Source organism: Notolepis coatsorum (genome assembly GCF_963971535.1).
Source record: "Notolepis coatsorum genome assembly, chromosome: 3".
NCBI classification, from domain to species: domain Eukaryota; kingdom Metazoa; phylum Chordata; class Actinopteri; order Aulopiformes; family Paralepididae; genus Notolepis; species Notolepis coatsorum.
The window spans coordinates 2000640-2018344 of NC_140167.1; the positions used below are offsets into that span (position 1 = coordinate 2000640).

General features: G+C 48.0%; 1 protein-coding gene across 1 annotated transcript in view; it reads left to right on the forward strand.

The window, feature by feature from the left end:
* The window catches only part of LOC311225108 (uncharacterized protein), a gene marked incomplete at its 5' end in the record, with an annotated part of 24983 nt that extends 13906 nt beyond the window's left edge, over positions 1–11077 (forward strand). The window contains 3 exons of the mRNA XM_084310313.1: positions 1841–2000; positions 4835–5001; positions 9905–11077. Coding sequence (XP_084166439.1) covers positions 1841–2000; positions 4835–5001; positions 9905–10237 — 660 coding nt within the window. The 3' untranslated portion in view covers positions 10238–11077. The remainder of the gene's footprint in view (positions 1–1840; positions 2001–4834; positions 5002–9904) is intronic.
* Positions 11078–17705: the final 6628 nt, after the last annotated feature.

Sequence of the window (17705 nt, forward strand, 5' to 3'; positions counted from 1 at the left end):
AAGACCCCTACGCTCTGCATCTTCTAACTACACACCCTCAAGACCCCTACGCTCTGCCTCTTCTAACTACACACCCTCAAGACCTCTACACTCTGCATCTTGTAACTATACACCCTCAAGACTCCTACGCTCTGCATCTTCTGGCCGCCTCAGACCCACTCCTATCCGAGCTCCTGGGGGGGGGGGGGGGGGGGGGGGGGGGGGTGGTAGTAATGACAATAGTAATGTCTTTTACTATTATAGTACTACTATACTACTACCTACCATGTCTGTACTACTATGCACTCAAGTTCAACACTGTTTGACGAACAACGCCACACTGGCCCTTAGCTGCCAGAGATGTACCCTTCCTGCTGACTTGTCGTTGACGATCTGTAAGTGGCTTTGGATAAAAGCGTTCAGCTAAACGACTAAATGTAAAGGCAACAACGACATCAGTCAGCGCCTCTACTCGAGCGTGTGGATATACGTCCCCCAGGCCGACTCACTGAACACGCCATCCTCCAGCCACTGGAACCCCCCTTCTTCCCGCTAGTCTCCGAGCCCGCTGGCTACATTGTGTTGTGCATGAGTTGTTTTCCTGTGTGTCAGTGTTGTAGTCAAGTCACTAAATCTCGAGGTCGAGTCTCGAGTCCCAAGTGTTCTGAGTCCAAGTCACCAAAGAAGAGCCCGAGTCGAGTCCCTGTTACCCAAGTCCGAGTCCCGAGTCATCAAGGTTGAGTCCACTCCACTCTGCCAGTCAAAGAGCTGACGTACAAATACAAAGATATCTACATTAACACTTTCAGTGCCAACGACGAGAAATCTCGTCGTTTAATTTTTTATTCTTTTATTAGCGATTTCCATTCATATTTCATCAATCTGGCCTCCCGTTACCACTGGGACTATGTCTGAGCTCCATTGGGAAAATACCGCCCCCTATCGTCTCTCCTAGTGGTACTGCACCCCATTGGATTGAATGAAAAGCATGGAGAAAAAAAAATCCTGCTTCCTCATTTTACTTGTCAGACAAGTAACCCGAGACGATCGAAGTCATTGCCGAGCCGCAGAACAGCGGAGAATGTGTGTTTCCAGTACCCAGCGTTGGATCAATAAACGCGATCGATATTTGGAAATTGGAATAATCTTTTTGGAGAACATCTGATCTGAGGTAAGGAATCTATTTGACCAGTCTTGGGATAATCAGAGCTTTTTTCACCTATATATCAACGTGGGCCCTGTATGTGTGTGAGTGTGTGTGCTGATCAGGAAATGAATAATCGATTTTTCAGCCCGCTTCTATAGCGTGCATAAGTACACATACTATCGATAATCTAGCATTTATTTGAAAACGATTCATAAATAGGCAGAAAAATAACATCTTTTCTTTTTGTATTCCAGTGTATTCCAGTAAAGGGCGTTTATCACAGAATCTTCTGAAATTTTCTGGAACTTTCATAAAACGAGCGTTTTTCAAAATGGTATAAAACGGAAATTAACCGATTAAAAAAAACGATCCGTTTCGACAATGTTGACTGCAAACAAGTCATTGATAAGCGACGGCCATATTATACACATAGCCATAATTTAAGACATAGTTTATGCGTTCGCAAATATGAGAGCTCTATCATTGAAGTGGGTGGTGGCACGCAACAGGGTTCAGGGGCACCGGACCCGTGGCACGGAAAGTGTTAAACATAAATGACACAGCGGTCACCATTTTCAAAGAGAGTTTATTTACTTTACTAAAGTGTGTTCTGGTCCTGCAGTACACCATGCTGTCGGGCCAGGTGCCCTTCCAGAGCCAGGAGAAGACCCTGACCCACACTAAACTAAACTAAAGTGTGTTCTGGTCCTGCAGTACACCATGCTGTCGGGCCAGGTGCCCTTCCAGAGCCAGGAGAAGACCCTGACCCACACCAGCGCAGAGGAGATCATGAGGAAGATCAAGCAGGGGGACTTCTCCTTCAGGGGGGAGGCGTGGAGGAACGTGTCTCAGCAGGCCAAGGACCTCATACAAGGTGAGGGGGAGGGGGGAGGGGGAGGAGGGGGAGGAGGAGGAGGGGGGAGGGGGGAGGGGAGGAGGAGGAGGAGGAGGGAGGAGGAGGGAGGAGGAGGGGGGGGAGGAGGGGGAGGAGGAGGGGAGGGGGGAGGGGGAGGAGGAGGAGGGGGGGGAGGAGGGGAGGGGAGGGGGAGGGGAGGAGGAGGAGGGGGAGGAGGAGGAGGGGGGGGAGGAGGGGAGGGGAGGGGGAGGGGAGGGGGGAGGAGGAGGAGGAGAGGGGAGGAGGAGGAGGAGGCCTGGAGGAACGTGTCACAGCAGGCCAAGGACCTCATACAAGGTGAGGGGGAGGGGGGGGGGAGGAGGAGGAGGAGGGGAGGGGGAGGAGGAGGGGGGGGAGGAGGGGGGGGGGAGGAGGAGGAGGAGGAGGGGGGAGAGGAGGAGGAGGAGGAGGGGGGGGAGGAGGAGGTGGGGGAGGGAGAGGAGGAGGAGGGGGGAGAGGAGGGGGGGGAGGAGGAGGAGGAGGAGGAGGGGGGGAGAGGAGGAGGAGGAGGAGGGGGGGAGGAGGAGGTGGGGGAGGGAGAGGAGGAGGAGGGGGGAGAGGAGGAGGAGGAGGGGAGAGGAGGAAGAGGAGGATGAGGGGAGGGGGAGGAGGGGGAGTGGAGCCGGTGGTTTGATTTTTGTTTTGTTTTTTGTCATCTGGGTTGATGAATGTTGGAAGGTTTTCTCTCTCTACCTCATTTTTGCATTTTGTACATTTTAGTTTTGTAGAGTCAGTGTGTTTGGTCTTTATTCTTTAACTTTTGACTGTATGAAGCACAATTTCAGGAGGGTCATACAGAACCAAGCATTTCACTACAATGTATATTATGTACCATAACCTTTTTACCACTCTACCAAAGGGTTAACCCTTTCACTGCGACAATACAGAAGGCCCTTTCACTGCCACACGACAAAGAGTTAACCATTTCACTACCACAGTACAGACGGTTAACCTTTCACTACCACACTAGAGACGGTTAACCCTTTCACTACCACACGACAGAAGGTTAACCGTCTGTAGTGTGGTAGTGAAAGGGTTAACCTTCTGTAGTGTGGTAGTGAAAGGGTTAACCTTCTGTAGTGTGGTAGTGAAAGGTTAACCTTCTGTAGTGTGGTAGTGAAAGGGTTAAAACAGAACTTGAAACTTGAGATTAGACTTGGGAGTTGGCTGAAGTCACCCCCCCCCCCCCCTCATCACAGAGTAGTATTTATTTAAATGGATTATTTTCTTCTCCCCCTTCCGTTCAGACTGCAGTGAATACCGTTATGTGACTGTTTGTCATCTGGGTCACGCGTGTTGAAGACGTACAGATGGGTCACGCGTGTTGAAGACGTACAGACGGAGATCGGAGTTGGCGGCGTGTGAATCGTATGACCTTTCCTCTCTAAGTGCCATCGTTAGGCAGAACATTTTTCAAACGAGCAGCTCGTCTCCCGTTCGTCGTGCGGTCACAAGATCCGCCGTGAACACCACCCCGTAGCAGTGAGTCGCGGTGACCTTTCGTCTAGCGCCACCTTCAGGCCAAACGGAGAGCGGGATATCCGGGAAAAGTAATGGCTAGATTTTCCCCCGTTAATGAATAATGAATGTGTCTTGATGAAATGATGGCGGATGAGAGAGAACCGTCTGGAGATCTCATTAAAAAGACCAATGTAATTATGCCTTAAAGGGTAATTCCGGTATTTTTAAACCCGGACCCTCGTTTCCTCATCATTTGTCATTTTGATTATTAATCTAAACGACTAACTGGGACAGACATGTTTGGAATCGGTTCGGTATCGAGGGAGATCGCTTCATTTCATCGAGGGAAATGTATATCATTCTACCCTTTAGATTGATCACTGGTGACAGTTACGGCACCCATCATCGCACCCTATATGACGAGGTCGGGTGGTCCCGTCTGCCAGAGAGACGTGACTGGCATTGGTATCTGTTTGTGTGGCCTTGGCCCTGCACCGCTTGTTGTAAATGTCCTGGAGAGTGGGAAGCCCCCCTCCAATTGTGCGTTCGGCTGAACGGGCCACTCTCTGTAGTCTGCTGCGGTCTTGTGCAGTGCTATTCCCAAACCAGGAGGTGATATTGCCAGTCAGGATGCTCTCTATTGTGCATGAGTAGAAGTTCTTGAGGATCTTCTGACTGACTTGGAACTTCCTTAAGCGCCTCAGGAAGTAGAGGCGTTGTCGTGCCTTCTTGATGACACTGTCAATGTGTGTGGTCCATGTCAAGTCCTCGGATATGTGGACGAGGTACTTGAAACTGTTCACTCTCTCAACCGGTGCCCCGTCGATGCTGAGGGGGCTGTAGTCCCTGACCCCTGACCTCCTAAAGCCGTGGTGGTGAAAGGTTAACCTTCTGTAGTGTGGTAGTGAAAGGTTAACCTTCTGTAGTGTGGTAGTGAAAGGTTAACCTTCTGTAGTGTGGTAGTGAAAGGTTAACCTTCTGTAGTGTGGTAGTGAAAGGTTAACCTTCTGTAGTGTGGTAGTGAAAGGGTTAACCTTCTGTAGTGTGGTAGTGAAAGGTTAACCTTCTGTAGTGTGGTAGTGAAAGGGTTAACCTTCTGTAGTGTGGTAGTGAAAGGGTTAACCCTCTGTAGTGTGGTAGTGAAAGGGTTAACCTTCTGTAGTGGTAGTGAAAGGTTAACCTTCTGTAGTGTGGTAGTGAAAGGGTTAACCTTCTGTAGTGTGGTAGTGAAAGGTTAACCTTCTGTAGTGTGGTAGTGAAAGGGTTAACCTTCTGTAGTGTGGTAGTGAAAGGGTTAACCCTCTGTAGTGTGGTAGTGAAAGGGTTAACCTTCTGTGTGGCTCCTCCCCCAGAGCTGCTGACGGTCGACCCCAACAAGAGGATCAAGATGAGCGGCCTGCGCTACAACGCCTGGCTCCAGGACGACAGCCAGCTGTCCTCCAACCCCCTCATGACCCCCGACATCCTGGGCTCCTCCACCACCGTCTCCGTGCACACCTACGTCAAGGCCACCTTCCACGTGAGGCCGGGACACACACACACACACGCACACACGCACACACACGCACACACGCACACACACACACACACACACACACACACGTATGTATGTATTGTGGGGATTGGGAGGTGGGAGGGAGGCGTTTGATGTCTTATGTTTCATGTTGATGTCCCAGTGCTATTTAACATGCTGTACCGAAAGCAATTACCACCAAACATCCTTTGTGTGTCATTAAAGTATCTTGTATCTTGTTGTATATACACACACACACATACTGTATATACTACAAGATACTTTAATGCCACACAACGGATGGTTGGTGGTAATTGCTTGGTGGTAACACACGCATACACGCGCTAAGGCTGAGCCCGAACGTTCGAACGTTCGTTCGTTACGCTGACATTCGGACTTTAATTAATAGGTTCGAACGTTCGGTGAAAAAAAAAATAAAGGATGCGCACGGGGTTGAGGTGATGATGACTCAACCAGTATGGTCTGCCGGGCTGCAGCGGGATACTATTTCTCAACCAGAGCTCTATTTTGATTGACAGGCGATTCTGCCAATTACGTCACACCGCTTGCACCCGCCTCTGCTGTTACCACCAATCGGCAAGCCTCAACAGACTTACCGTAGCTACCGGGGAGCCGTAGTTAGCTCCCCGCCGAGGAAGTAATCGGTAACAAGGTTTCCGTAGGTGAACCTGCAGAAGGATCATTAATTAATACCATCCTTTTTCGGCCACGGAGCGCGAGCTTCATGGCGGGAGGTGGTTGCGTTGGAAACAACAACAGACCCGTCCACCGTCTACCTCGGAACGGTGGTAGGGCGGACGGGCGGCAGGCGTGTTGGGAGCCCGGCCGTTCCGAGGTAGACGGTGGACGGGTCTGTTGAGCCGAGGCGTGCGCCTCTCCTCCCGGCTCCCCTCCCCGTCGACCAAGAGTGAATACCTGTTATTGAACGTGTAACACTAACTATATAACGTTAATGCCACAAAACTAATGCATTTGTTTATCTAGCCCCTTACGTGACTGCAAGGGCTATTGTTTATCATACTTTGATTCAGTAGCTTGAGTGCTTTGTTTAATTACATGTTTACATGAACAGCCACCACTGTAAACAACATGTTTTTCACCAATAGACTATGCAATGCCGCCCTCCGTAGGATCTATAATAATACAATAAAAAAAAAAATATTATTAAAAAAATGAAAAAAATAATTTTATTAAAAAAAAAATTTATTAAAAAAATTAAAAAAACGAACGTTCGAACGTTCGTTCGATAAACCCTGGCGAACGTTCGAACCCTAAAAACAGGGTTCGGGCTCAGCCTTAACACGCGCACACACATACACACATACATATACACACACATACATATACATACACACACACACACACACACACACACACACACACACACACACACACACACACACACACACACACACACACTCTGTTGTATGGTGTGTGTAGGTTTTTATTTGCACAGTATGGTAGAGCAAACAGAGACGTGTAAAACACTTACAGACCGCGAAGGTGAGAAGAACAAAAGTCATGGTGGCTTTGAAAAAAAGGAAATAAAATAATCTCCACAAAAGAGTCGATGCGTCACGATGAAGTAAAGGTACGACTGATGGCATGGAAAGGTTTCGGCTGTCGGAAGAGAATTCTCCACCTTTTTTAGTGTCAATGGTGTTAGATCTCGACCATAATCAGCCAGTATCACCTCTTCATCTGTGTTCGTGTAGTTTCTGCGTTGTGTTTATCTCTCGACCTTCTCATACTGGCTGTACATCGTGGTCATCCCCCTTATATGCAATCCGTAATCATAAGAATTCGACATTGGCAACGTGATACCTTTCTTGGAAAACGTTGTTTATTCCATAAACAAAGCCTCGTCATCAGATGGAAACCAGTTCTGTATTGTCCTTGAAAAGTCTTTGGAAGAAACTGAATTCATTATTCTAATGATCTCTCCTTTCACCCCGCTCGGTGGTCGTCGCAGCCTAGCTGTTATCCAGAAGCCTTCCCTGTTGTCGTGCCACGTCAGTCCTCCCGTTTCAAAGTCTCTGATCAAGCTTCTTCTCGTCTGTGCCTCGTATCTGAATCTAACTTACACCCGGAAGAACTCACATTATATTATTCTTGCCATAGCAACGACAGGCCCGGCCCCTCTTCTCGTTGCTATGTGACACGCTGTCATGACAACTGCTGTTCACCTTTAACACACACTAAACGTCCGTTCTATTGATGTCAACCTCTCCATAGTTCTCTCTGACCATTCTGCCTGCTCAGTCCTTATCAGTGTTTATGTTTAACAAGCTGCCGAACGACCTCGAAGCCCTGGGCTCTGTATTAGTCTGCTGCTAACACACTGACTCTCTCTGTCATCCTCCTCCTCTGAGATGGCTATAAGTAGATGCTGTCATCCACCAATATTTTACATTATATACACATTGAAAATCATAGACATCCTTCAATGGGGTTCATACGACGTCCTCGCTCCACAATGGAGCCATAAGAGGTTGCAGTTACAACTAAATCCATGAGGTTGCAGTTACAACTAAATCCATGAGGTTGCAGTGACAAGTGAATCCATGAGATTGCAGTTACAATAGAATATGTGAGGTTGCAGTTACAATAGAATCCATGAGGTTGCAGTTACAATAGAATCCATGAGGTTGCAGTTACAAGTGAATATGTGAGGTTGCACTGTATGTTCTGCACCTTTTCTGTTGGAGATGTCCGATTCCATTGAGTTATTTAAAAAAAATATATATATTTTTCAAGTACTCGTGTTTGCTTTTAAAGTACTTGACTACTAAATTCAGCCATTGACACTTGCCCGCTTGCCCGGGGCAACAAAAAAAAATTATATATATATATATATTCGGGCAAATGGAGTTTGCCTTTTGGTTTTATTTGTCCATAAACACTGGAATGTGCCCTCTCCTCCCCCTCCCCCTCCCCCTCACCATCTCCAACACGCTGCACCAGCAGCCGGCGTGGGCTCTGTTTGTTTGTGTGCGTGGGCGGGAGCTGTCCAGCCACACACAGGCTGACCAAGAGAGCTGTCCACCTTCTGTGGTGCTGAAATCTGCGCACCTGCACCGGTTATAACAGAGAACATTCAATAATTAAGAATGTATCAGTAGGACTGTTGGGTAAAAGGTCACCTTTTTAGTGGTACAAGGGTTTCATTCAACAGCAGCAATATATATATATATATATAATATCTGAAATTAAAAATAGTCTTTTACTAGTATGCAATTTGCTACTAAAGAATCTACCATGCCTAAACTACAACCTGCTATACTAATATGTCTATACTACTACTATGCACTGAAGACTGTTGCTCTTAAGTTCAACACTGTTTGACGAACAATCTTACTGACCCTTAGCTGATAGAGTTGTGCCCTTCCTTCCTGCTGACTTGTCGTACAGAACTCGTAAGTCTCTTTGGATGAAAGCGTTTCAGCTAAATGACTGAATGTAAATGTAAATGTCGACCCCTGTAAAAAAATAAAGAAAAATAAAAAAGACTAGAAATTAGGGATGAGGTAGAATGTTCGAATAGTCGATGCCAGTCTCTCCACATTCGATTTTCATGTCAGAGTAGAATTGTTTTTATATATAATAAAAAAATTATATATATATTTTTTTTTAGCAAACCATTCTTATTTAATTCCTTTTTATATTTAGAGGCAGCCTAATTTCCATAGCCTAATTTATCTGAAAGATGCACATGCTACTGTTTCTGTTTGTTTATTAAAACCGGTTGACAGGCCAATGCAACACTGTTATTAGAGGCTACGATGGTGAAAGGTGTCATTTTGATTTATTGTCGGTCAGCTGAGCCGATCAACGTTCTGAAGGATTATCTGAACTTCAGATTCTGAAGTGCCTATTTGATTTTAATGACCCATTCTATTAAAAAGAATAACTGAATTGAACTGAAACTGAACATTTTAACTGAATTTAAACTGAAACGGAAAATAACATATTTTTTTATTAAAAGCGAATTTTTTGGGGGGGTTGTGGGGGGAAGAACCAGCGTTTTTCGAATAGCACTTTTGCTAGAAAGTCCCATCCCTACTAGAAATGCCCGTCCCCTAGTAACGTGACAGAGGGTCCTTTTATGCAATATCCAGTGGAGTTGCTCAGTGGCCAGACTGTGGTTGTACTGGGCATCTCCCAGGTGTCAGACTGTGGTTGTACTGGGCAGCTCCCAGGTGTCAGACTGTGGTTGTACTGGGCATCTCCCAGGTGTCAAGACTGTGGTTGTACTGGGCAGCTCCCAGGTGTCAGACTGTGGTTGTACTGGGCAGCTCCCAGGTGTGAATGGAAGCAGGGCGTAGCTGAAAAAGAGCATCCGTGCTCAGAGAACCTACCCTGGGTAAATAAAGGTTAATAAAATATGTAGAGGCAGAAACCGACTTGGTGGATTTATATATTATTATTATATTATTATTATTATTATTATTATTAGTATATATATATTATATTATATATTAGAACCATGCACTGTTTAGACTGTCTTATTTATGTTTGGACACTAGAGGGCTCACCACCCATTACAGCCCACTCCTATAAATATCCTAGGTGATCACTGCAATCCCATGCACCTGCTGAGGATTTACCTTCAAACACTGTTTCACTGTTGGAACTGACCACGGAGCAATTGACGACTGTTCTGTTTAACCCTTCATTTACTATCATTTACCTTCGGACAACAATAAACCCTGTAAACCGAACCGGCGGCAACTTTGGACATTCAATTCATTCAACATCACAACTTTGGTACAGCGTGAAAAGGCACATCGTGGACGACTGTCAGCACACTACAAAATAAAATAAAAATGATCTTGTGCTCGTTGAGTAACTCCCACCCCTCGTCTCCCCCCCCCCCCCCCCCCCCCAGGCCTTCAACCAGGTCAAGCGGGAAGGCTTCCGCCTCCAGACGGTGGACAAGGCACCGCTGGCCAAGAGGAGGAAGATGAAGAAGACGAGCACCAGCACGGAGACGCGCAGCAGCTCCAGCGAGAGCACCCAGTCCTCCTCCTCCTCCTCCCAGTCGCAGGAGCTGAGCAAGACCCCCACGGTGGAGGAGGGGGGTGACGCCGACCACCCCCTGCCCTCCGGCAGCACGCCCAGCCCCGCCGGCACCCCCCTGGCCCTGGGGGCGGACTCCTGCTCCGGACACGCCCCCCGGCCGGCGCCTCCGGCCTTCCACTTCACGGAGGAGGGACAGTGAGGGGGGGGGGGCGGGGGCAGACGGACCCCGATAACTGACTCGGAACAGATTAGAGATGACCCCCTCCCTCTCTCCCTCCCTCTCTCCCTCCATCTCTCTGGCTCACTGGTGAATGCAGCATGGACCAGCGCATGCCTCCAGACTAAGCATGCAGCAGCATCGGCAACCCAGTCAGTCAGTCAGTCAGTCAGTCAGTGGATCATCACTAGCAATAGCCTTCCTGTCTCCTCACACTCCCCCCCCCTCTCTCTGCTCACACGGCCCAGTCTTCAGGCAGGAGCCGGGGGGAAGAACCAGCGCTTCACCCAGAAACCACACAGCTCCACATCTGTCCCATCCTTCTTACCTCGTCCTCGTCTCTCTAGGTCTGAGGTCAGTTTCTACAGAGAAGTCGGTGTTTACTGTTTACGCACCATGGATTATGGTATTTTTTTCTTTTCTTTAAAAAAAACTGTAAAAGCGATGCGGAGCTCTGCGGGGTAACTAGGAGCTCTGCGGGGTAACTAGGAGCTCTGCGGGGTAACTAGGAGCTCTGCAGGGTAACTAGGAGCTCTGCAGGGTAACTAGGAGCTCTGCAGGGTAACTAGGAGCTCTGCGGGGTAACTAGGAGCTCTGCAGGGTAACTAGGAGCTCTGCAGGGTAACTAGGAGCTCTGCAGGGTAACTAGGAGCTCTGCAGGGTAACGTTGTTGGGCCGCTTATCTTATTTCCGAGAAGACTGCAAAAACAAGAAGAGGGTATTTATATGTGAATTTACAGACGGATTATTTATGATAAGCTATTGTTGTTTTCGTGTTAAGTTATTTGTGGTTCGGACTGCTATCGAATGATTTAATGTGAGTGTGAGTATTTAAAAAAAACAACAAAAACAAAAATACGTTAATATATTTTGTGTGTATCGTAGAGCTCTTTATATCTCTTTTGAACTGAATAGACTGTTCGGGCGGCGCCTGGCGCTGGTCAGGCGCTCGTCCCCCTCTGGCTAATCATCAGAGGTACCAGTGCTTTAAATGGCTTCTTTAGTTTCTCAACACGAGGCTCGGATGCTGTGTCAAAGCACAATCCATTTTTAACCCTTTCACTACCACACTACAGAGGTTTTTTGGTCGTGTGGCAGTGAAAGGGTTAACCTTCTGTATTGTCACAGTGAAAGGGTTAACCTTCTGTGGTGTGGTAGTGAAAGGGTTAACCTTCTGCAGTGTGGTTGTGAAAGGGTTAACCCGTTGTCGCGTGGCAGTGAAAGGGTTAACCTTCTGTAGTGTGGTAGTGAAAGGGTTAACCTTCTGCTGTGTGGTTGTGAAAGGGTTAACCTGTTGTCGTGTGGCAGTGAAAGGGTTAACCTTCTCTGGTGTGGTAGTGAAAGGGTTAACCTTCGGTATTGTCGCAGTGAAAGGGTTAACCATTTGGTAGTGTGATAGTGAAAGGGTTAAAAAGGTACCGTCCGTGTTCTTCAGAAACCTCTCGATTTGTCACAAGCGGTCGGTCCAGAAAGCATTCGTACCGGAATGAGTATTGCGATTAAACGACTGAATCGGAATAAATTGAAGTGCTGCGTTGACGCTTCAAAACATTTAATCGGTGGCAGTTAAAACGCCAACTCCCAAAGCACGGAAGAAGAAGAATTTCGTTCAAAAGCCCTGATGTCGTTCCCAAATGCTGTTTTAAAGACCCTGTTAAAGTGTGTGATCTGAGTGTGCGTTGAAATGAAACGCAGGGAAACCTTAATTATAAATGTTACCGATTAATCGATAAAATAATTGTTAGATGAACTGATTACTTAAACTTAAACTGTTTGTACCGTTTTGGTTTTTGAGATATGGCAAGCAGAATATATTGGACTGGAGGTCGGTGGGGGCGTTTAGAGACGCGCTTCACGCACCTTAGTTGAACCTTTATTAAGCCCTTTGGGGGAAACCCGTCCTCTGCATTGGACCCGTCCTAACTATGTAGGAGCAGTGGTTCAGCTACACAGTGCAGTGGCCCGGGTTCCAACTCCAGTTGTAATGCCAGTACCTTGCTCAAGGGCAATGACGGGATACTGTAAACCTAGCATGCATGTCTTTTGGTGTTGGGAGGAAACCAGAGTACCCAGAGGAAACCCACACGAACACGGAGAGAACACGCAAACTCCAGACAAACGGGCAGTGAGGTAACAGTGCTAACCACACAAACACGGAGAGAACACGCAAACTCCAGACAAACGGGCAGTGAGGTAACAGTGCTAACCACACAAACACGGAGAGAACACGCAACCTCCAGACAAACGGGCAGTGAGGTAACAGTGCTAACCACTGTTGACGCTCTCTGTTCCTGCTTTCCATCTCTCCAAAACAAAACCACGCTGCTTCAAATGGTTTTCTCTGATGTACTGAAAGGACTCCGTAGTTTGTGACAAATCAGATTCTTAAAAAATTTCGTCTCGTCTCTCTGATGGAGCAAACAAGTATAAACACGTGTTTACGGCGGCGACCGAGCGCACCTGTAGACTGTGTTCGTACCGAGCGCACCTGTAGACTGTATTCGGCCAAATAGATGGCATCATTGTGAGGCCAAGTGCTTTTCCTGAGGGGGAAATGTCCCTTTAAGTAGAACAGGCTACGCTTAGCTATCGCCTGACGTCATGCAGACTCTGTGGTTCTGCCTGCGAGCCGTGTGGTAGGACTCCTTACATCAGCATGGCTGGTGGACCACGCCCCGCTAGCGGCGGTGTCTTGCGTTGCGTAGCGGGAGGACTACACCGTCTTAAGAGCCTCAACGCCACCACAGGGGCTGGGATTGGTTTGAATATCTTACTGGACCAAAAAAATATAAGATGGAGGGTTCTGAGGCCCAAGACACCAATAGGGGAATAGAGCGTCTTTCCCCTTTTTTTATGACATAAAAAGACTTAAATATAATATGCTAGGGTTATTGAGAAAAGCATCGGAAACACATATGTGCCAAAAAAGAACAAAAGCATCGGACCAGGTAACGAGCAGGTAGAACCCATCCCCACTCCGTGACATGAGCGAGGAGCGAGGCCGGGCGCTACTGTTCTTACTGTTGCTCTCGTTGCCATGTTGTTACTGCATGACTGAAATGGTGAATCTTTTTACACTGTGTGCCGCGCCTTTCACTTCCCGCAAGGGTGACATATCCCTCCTCCGCCCAGTGCATGATGGGAACTGACATTTCCACCCGCTTCTATCCTCGGTTACCTGGACTTTAGAGGTTTGCTTTACTTGATTTTTATTCATCCACTTCTGTTTTTTTTCAGTCTTTTTTATAAATGCGCTAAAAAAATTATAACCAAAGCATTAAACAAAAAAAACACTTCAAGGCAGCTGCTCTTAAGCTGCTAAGGGTTTTCCTTTCAAGCAAATATGCAAAGAAACACTCCTTTCGTCACCGTTTTCATTTTTGTATCCAACTGGTGAAATATGTTCAAGAGTAGCAGAACGTCGTCTGCATATCGAGAGATCCAGGATTCCTCCTTTACCAACACTCGACATATTCCTGTGCTTAAAACTATGCATTCTAAAACGTTATTAACCTTGCTTTTATTGCCCCACATCCATAAAAAAAACTAAAAACAGGGCCCTGTCGCTTTGAAACGGCACGAAACACACAATGTACACATGACACAACGTTGTACCCGCTCAGTAAAACAAGACCCTGAAAGCTGGGAAACCTCTCGAGCGCAGCGGAGCTCTCGTCCCTGTTTGCCGCCTCGGCGAGCCTCTCCGCTCCGCTCGTCTCGTTTGGTGTATTAATAGCTCCGGGAGCAGGAAGGGGAAGTGGAGTGTGTCCTATATCTCCCCTCCCCTCTGGGAGACGGGCTCGATTAGCTCTTGTTTTGTTCCAAAGAAAAATACTCCACTCTCTCCGCCGCTCTCTGTGGGACCCAGCTCACCCTCCGCTGGGAGGGAGAGAGAGCCTTGTATTACAGGGGGGGGGGGGGGGGGGGGGTTCAGGGGGGGGGGGGTAGTACCGCGGTCTCTCTCTCTCAAGGCTGAATCCAAACCCCTTTGAAGAACACAGTGTGTGTGTTTTATAACGCGTCACGGAGCGAGAGGGAGACCCGTCTTCTCATCTGCGGGTTCCGTGTCTCTCTAGTGGGATCTTCTTAAACTTAAAGTTCCCTTCTTTCTTTATCCGTTCTGTGGCGTGTGATCTTTAACGCTTTATACTAAGCTGAGGGTCCGCCAGCTAATGAGCCGTTTGTTGTTGTTGTTGTTGTTGTTGTTGCTAGATCACGTCACACCCCAGCATGCTTCTGTGATATCGTTTGTTGTTGTTGTTGTTGTGGAGGAGTCAGGTGTTTGAGCTGCAGCCTGGGGGAGGAGTCAGGTGTTTGAGCTGCAGCCTGGGGGAGGAGTCAGGTGTTTGAGCTGCAGCCTGGAGGAGGAGTCAGGTGTTTGAGCTGCAGCCTGGGGGAGGAGTCAGGTGTTTGAGCTGCAGCCTGGGGGAGGAGTCAGGTGTTTGAGCTGCAGCCTGGGGGAGGAGTCAGGTGTTTGAGCAGCAGCCTGGGGGAGGAGTCAGGTGTTTGAGCTGCAGCCTGGGGGAGGAGTCAGGTGTTTGAGCTGCAGCCTGGGGGAGGAGTCAGGTGTTTGAGCTGCAGCCTGGGGGAGGAGTCAGGTGTTTGAGGTGCAGCCTGGGGGAGGAGTCAGGTGTTTGAGCTGCAGCCTGGGGGAGGAGTCAGGTGTTTGAGCTGCAGCCTGGGGGAGGAGTCAGGTGTTTGAGCTGCAGCCTGGGGGAGGAGTCAGGTGTTTGAGCTGCAGCCTGGGGGAGGAGTCAGGTGTTTGAGCTGCAGCCTGGGGGAGGAGTCAGGTGTTTGAGCTGCAGCCTGGGGGAGGAGTCAGGTGTTTGAGCTGCAGCCTGGGGGAGGAGTCAGGTGTTTGAGCTGCAGCCTGGGGGAGGAGTCAGGTGTTTGAGCTGCAGCCTGGGGGAGGAGTCGGGTGTTTGAGCTGCAGCCTGGGGGAGGAGTCGGGTGTTTGAGCTGCAGCCTGGGGGAGGAGTCGGGTGTTTGAGCTGCAGCCTGGGGGAGGAGTCAGGTGTTTGAGCTGCAGCCTGGGGGAGGAGTCAGGTGTTTGAGCTGCAGCCTGGGGGAGGAGTCAGGTGTTTGAGCTGCAGCCTGGGGGAGGAGTCAGGTGTTTGAGCTGCAGCCTGGGGGAGGAGTCAGGTGTTTGAGCTGCAGCCTGGGGGAGGAGTCAGGTGTTTGAGCTGCAGCCTGGGGGAGGAGTCAGGTGTTTGAGCTGCAGCCTGGGGGAGGAGTCAGGTGTTTGAGGGGCGAGGCTTAGTCTTTTGTGTTAATACCAAACTGCCATCATCATCATCATCATCATCATCATCATCATCATCATCATCATCATCATCATCATCATCATCATCATCATCATCATCATCATCATCATCATCATCATCATCATCATCATCATCATCATCATCATCGTCATCATCGTCATCATCACCACCATGGTATTGTTCTATTGTTTGATAAGTAACTAAGTATGTTTCTTGATTCTCGATTCTGTCGGTGAAGCTCGCTGAAGAGTACTGTAGCAACGAATCCCTTTTTTGAGATTGGCCAATAATAATAATATACAACCTTTTTTGAACATGCAATCAAGCTTTAAGGGCAACGTTTTGCACTCGTTTATGCTTTTTTTTTTACCATGTGCAATGGATTTTCTTTTCTTTTTTTTGGAAGTCGAATAAGTAGTTTTAAGGGTCAGACATTTGAACTAGCGATTCGTCCGACGTGTAGATTAACCTCGACGCCGGCTCGCAGGGACGCACCGATACCGGGTCGATACCGGGTCGATACCGGGTCGATACCGGGCTGAAACGGGGCTACTAAAATGGTAGTGTCTCTACCCCTCTCTCCCGAATATCTTATCTTATCTCCACACTGTGTTAGCACTGTGCCCGCACTAGGGCTGACCTCGACTAGTCGAATAGTCTGCTAATCGATCGAAAGGAGCCATAGTCTAATGCAAAAAAATATATTATTATATATATTTTTTATCATTCTTTCCAAAAGCAAAGATCCAACAAAAAATATATATATACTTTAAAAAATAAAAAATTGCATTCGGGGGGTAGTCGACTAATCTGCCAATTTTGGCCAATCAAAGTCGACTATACAAATCCTTAGTCGGGGACAGCCCCAGCGCGCACAGGAGATGGTATTGGAGAATGTCTCCCAATACTAAAGCCTGATATCAAGAGCCATGTGTAACAGTGTTGTGGTGCCGGAAAGCAAGTAGGGAGTCACTACTGCTGGCCACACCCCAGGGGGAGGGGCTTCTACTGCTGGCCACACCCCAGGGGGAGGGGCTTCTACTGCTGGCCACACCTCAGCCTCTGCCAAGAGAGGTCTGGAGAGATTACAAGTTACTAAACTAATCCCCAAAAGAGTTATGGATCGGGCCTCTGTATCGGGCCGGTACTGAAGAATCGGTATCGGCGATGAGAGAACGTGGTATCGATGCATCCCTGCCGGTTTTAACATGGTACTTTAATTATTACATGGATGTGGTTATACATGGACGCACCGTGTGCGTAACACGTGATTTCTTTGGGCACTGTGACCTCGTCGAGCACACGAGATCTCCTGCTAAACACACGAGGTCTCCTGCTAAACACACGAGGTCTCCTGCTAAACACACGAGATCTCCTGCTAAACACACGAGATCTCCTGCTAAACACACGAGGTCTCCTGCTAAACACACGAGATCTCCTGCTAAACACACGAGATCTCCTGCTAAACACACGAGGTCTCCTGCTAAACACACGAGATCTCCTGCTAAACACACGAGATCTCCTGCTAAACACACGAGATCTCCTGCTAAACACACGAGATCTCCTGCTAAACACACGAGATCTCCTGCTAAACATACGAGATCTCCTGCTGAACACACGAGGTCTCCTGCTAAACACACGAGATCTCCTGCTAAACACACGAGATCTCCTGCTAAACACACGAGATCTCCTGCAGTGCTAAACACACGAGATCTCCTGCTAAACACACGAGATCTCCTGCTAAACACACGAGATCTCCTGCTAAACACACGAGATCTCCTGCTAAACACACGAGATCTCCTGCTAAACACACGAGATCTCCTGCTAAACACACGAGATCTCCTGCTAAACACACGAGATCTCCTGCTAAACACACGAGGTCTCCTGCTAAACACACGAGGTCTCCTGCTAAACACACGAGATCTCCTGCTAGACACACGAGATCTCCTGCTAAACACACGAGATCTCCTGCTAAACACACGAGATCTCCTGCTAGACACTCGGCAACACACTCACTTGCCAGACGAACGCGGCCTGTATGTTTGAATAACCATATTATCATTATTATCATATATCCAACACTTACTATTTTAAATGGATACAGTGGTTTAACTGAATTTAATATTGGGAAGTAACGCCTTTTGATGAAGATATTTTACGAGAAGATATTTTGTGATACTAGGATT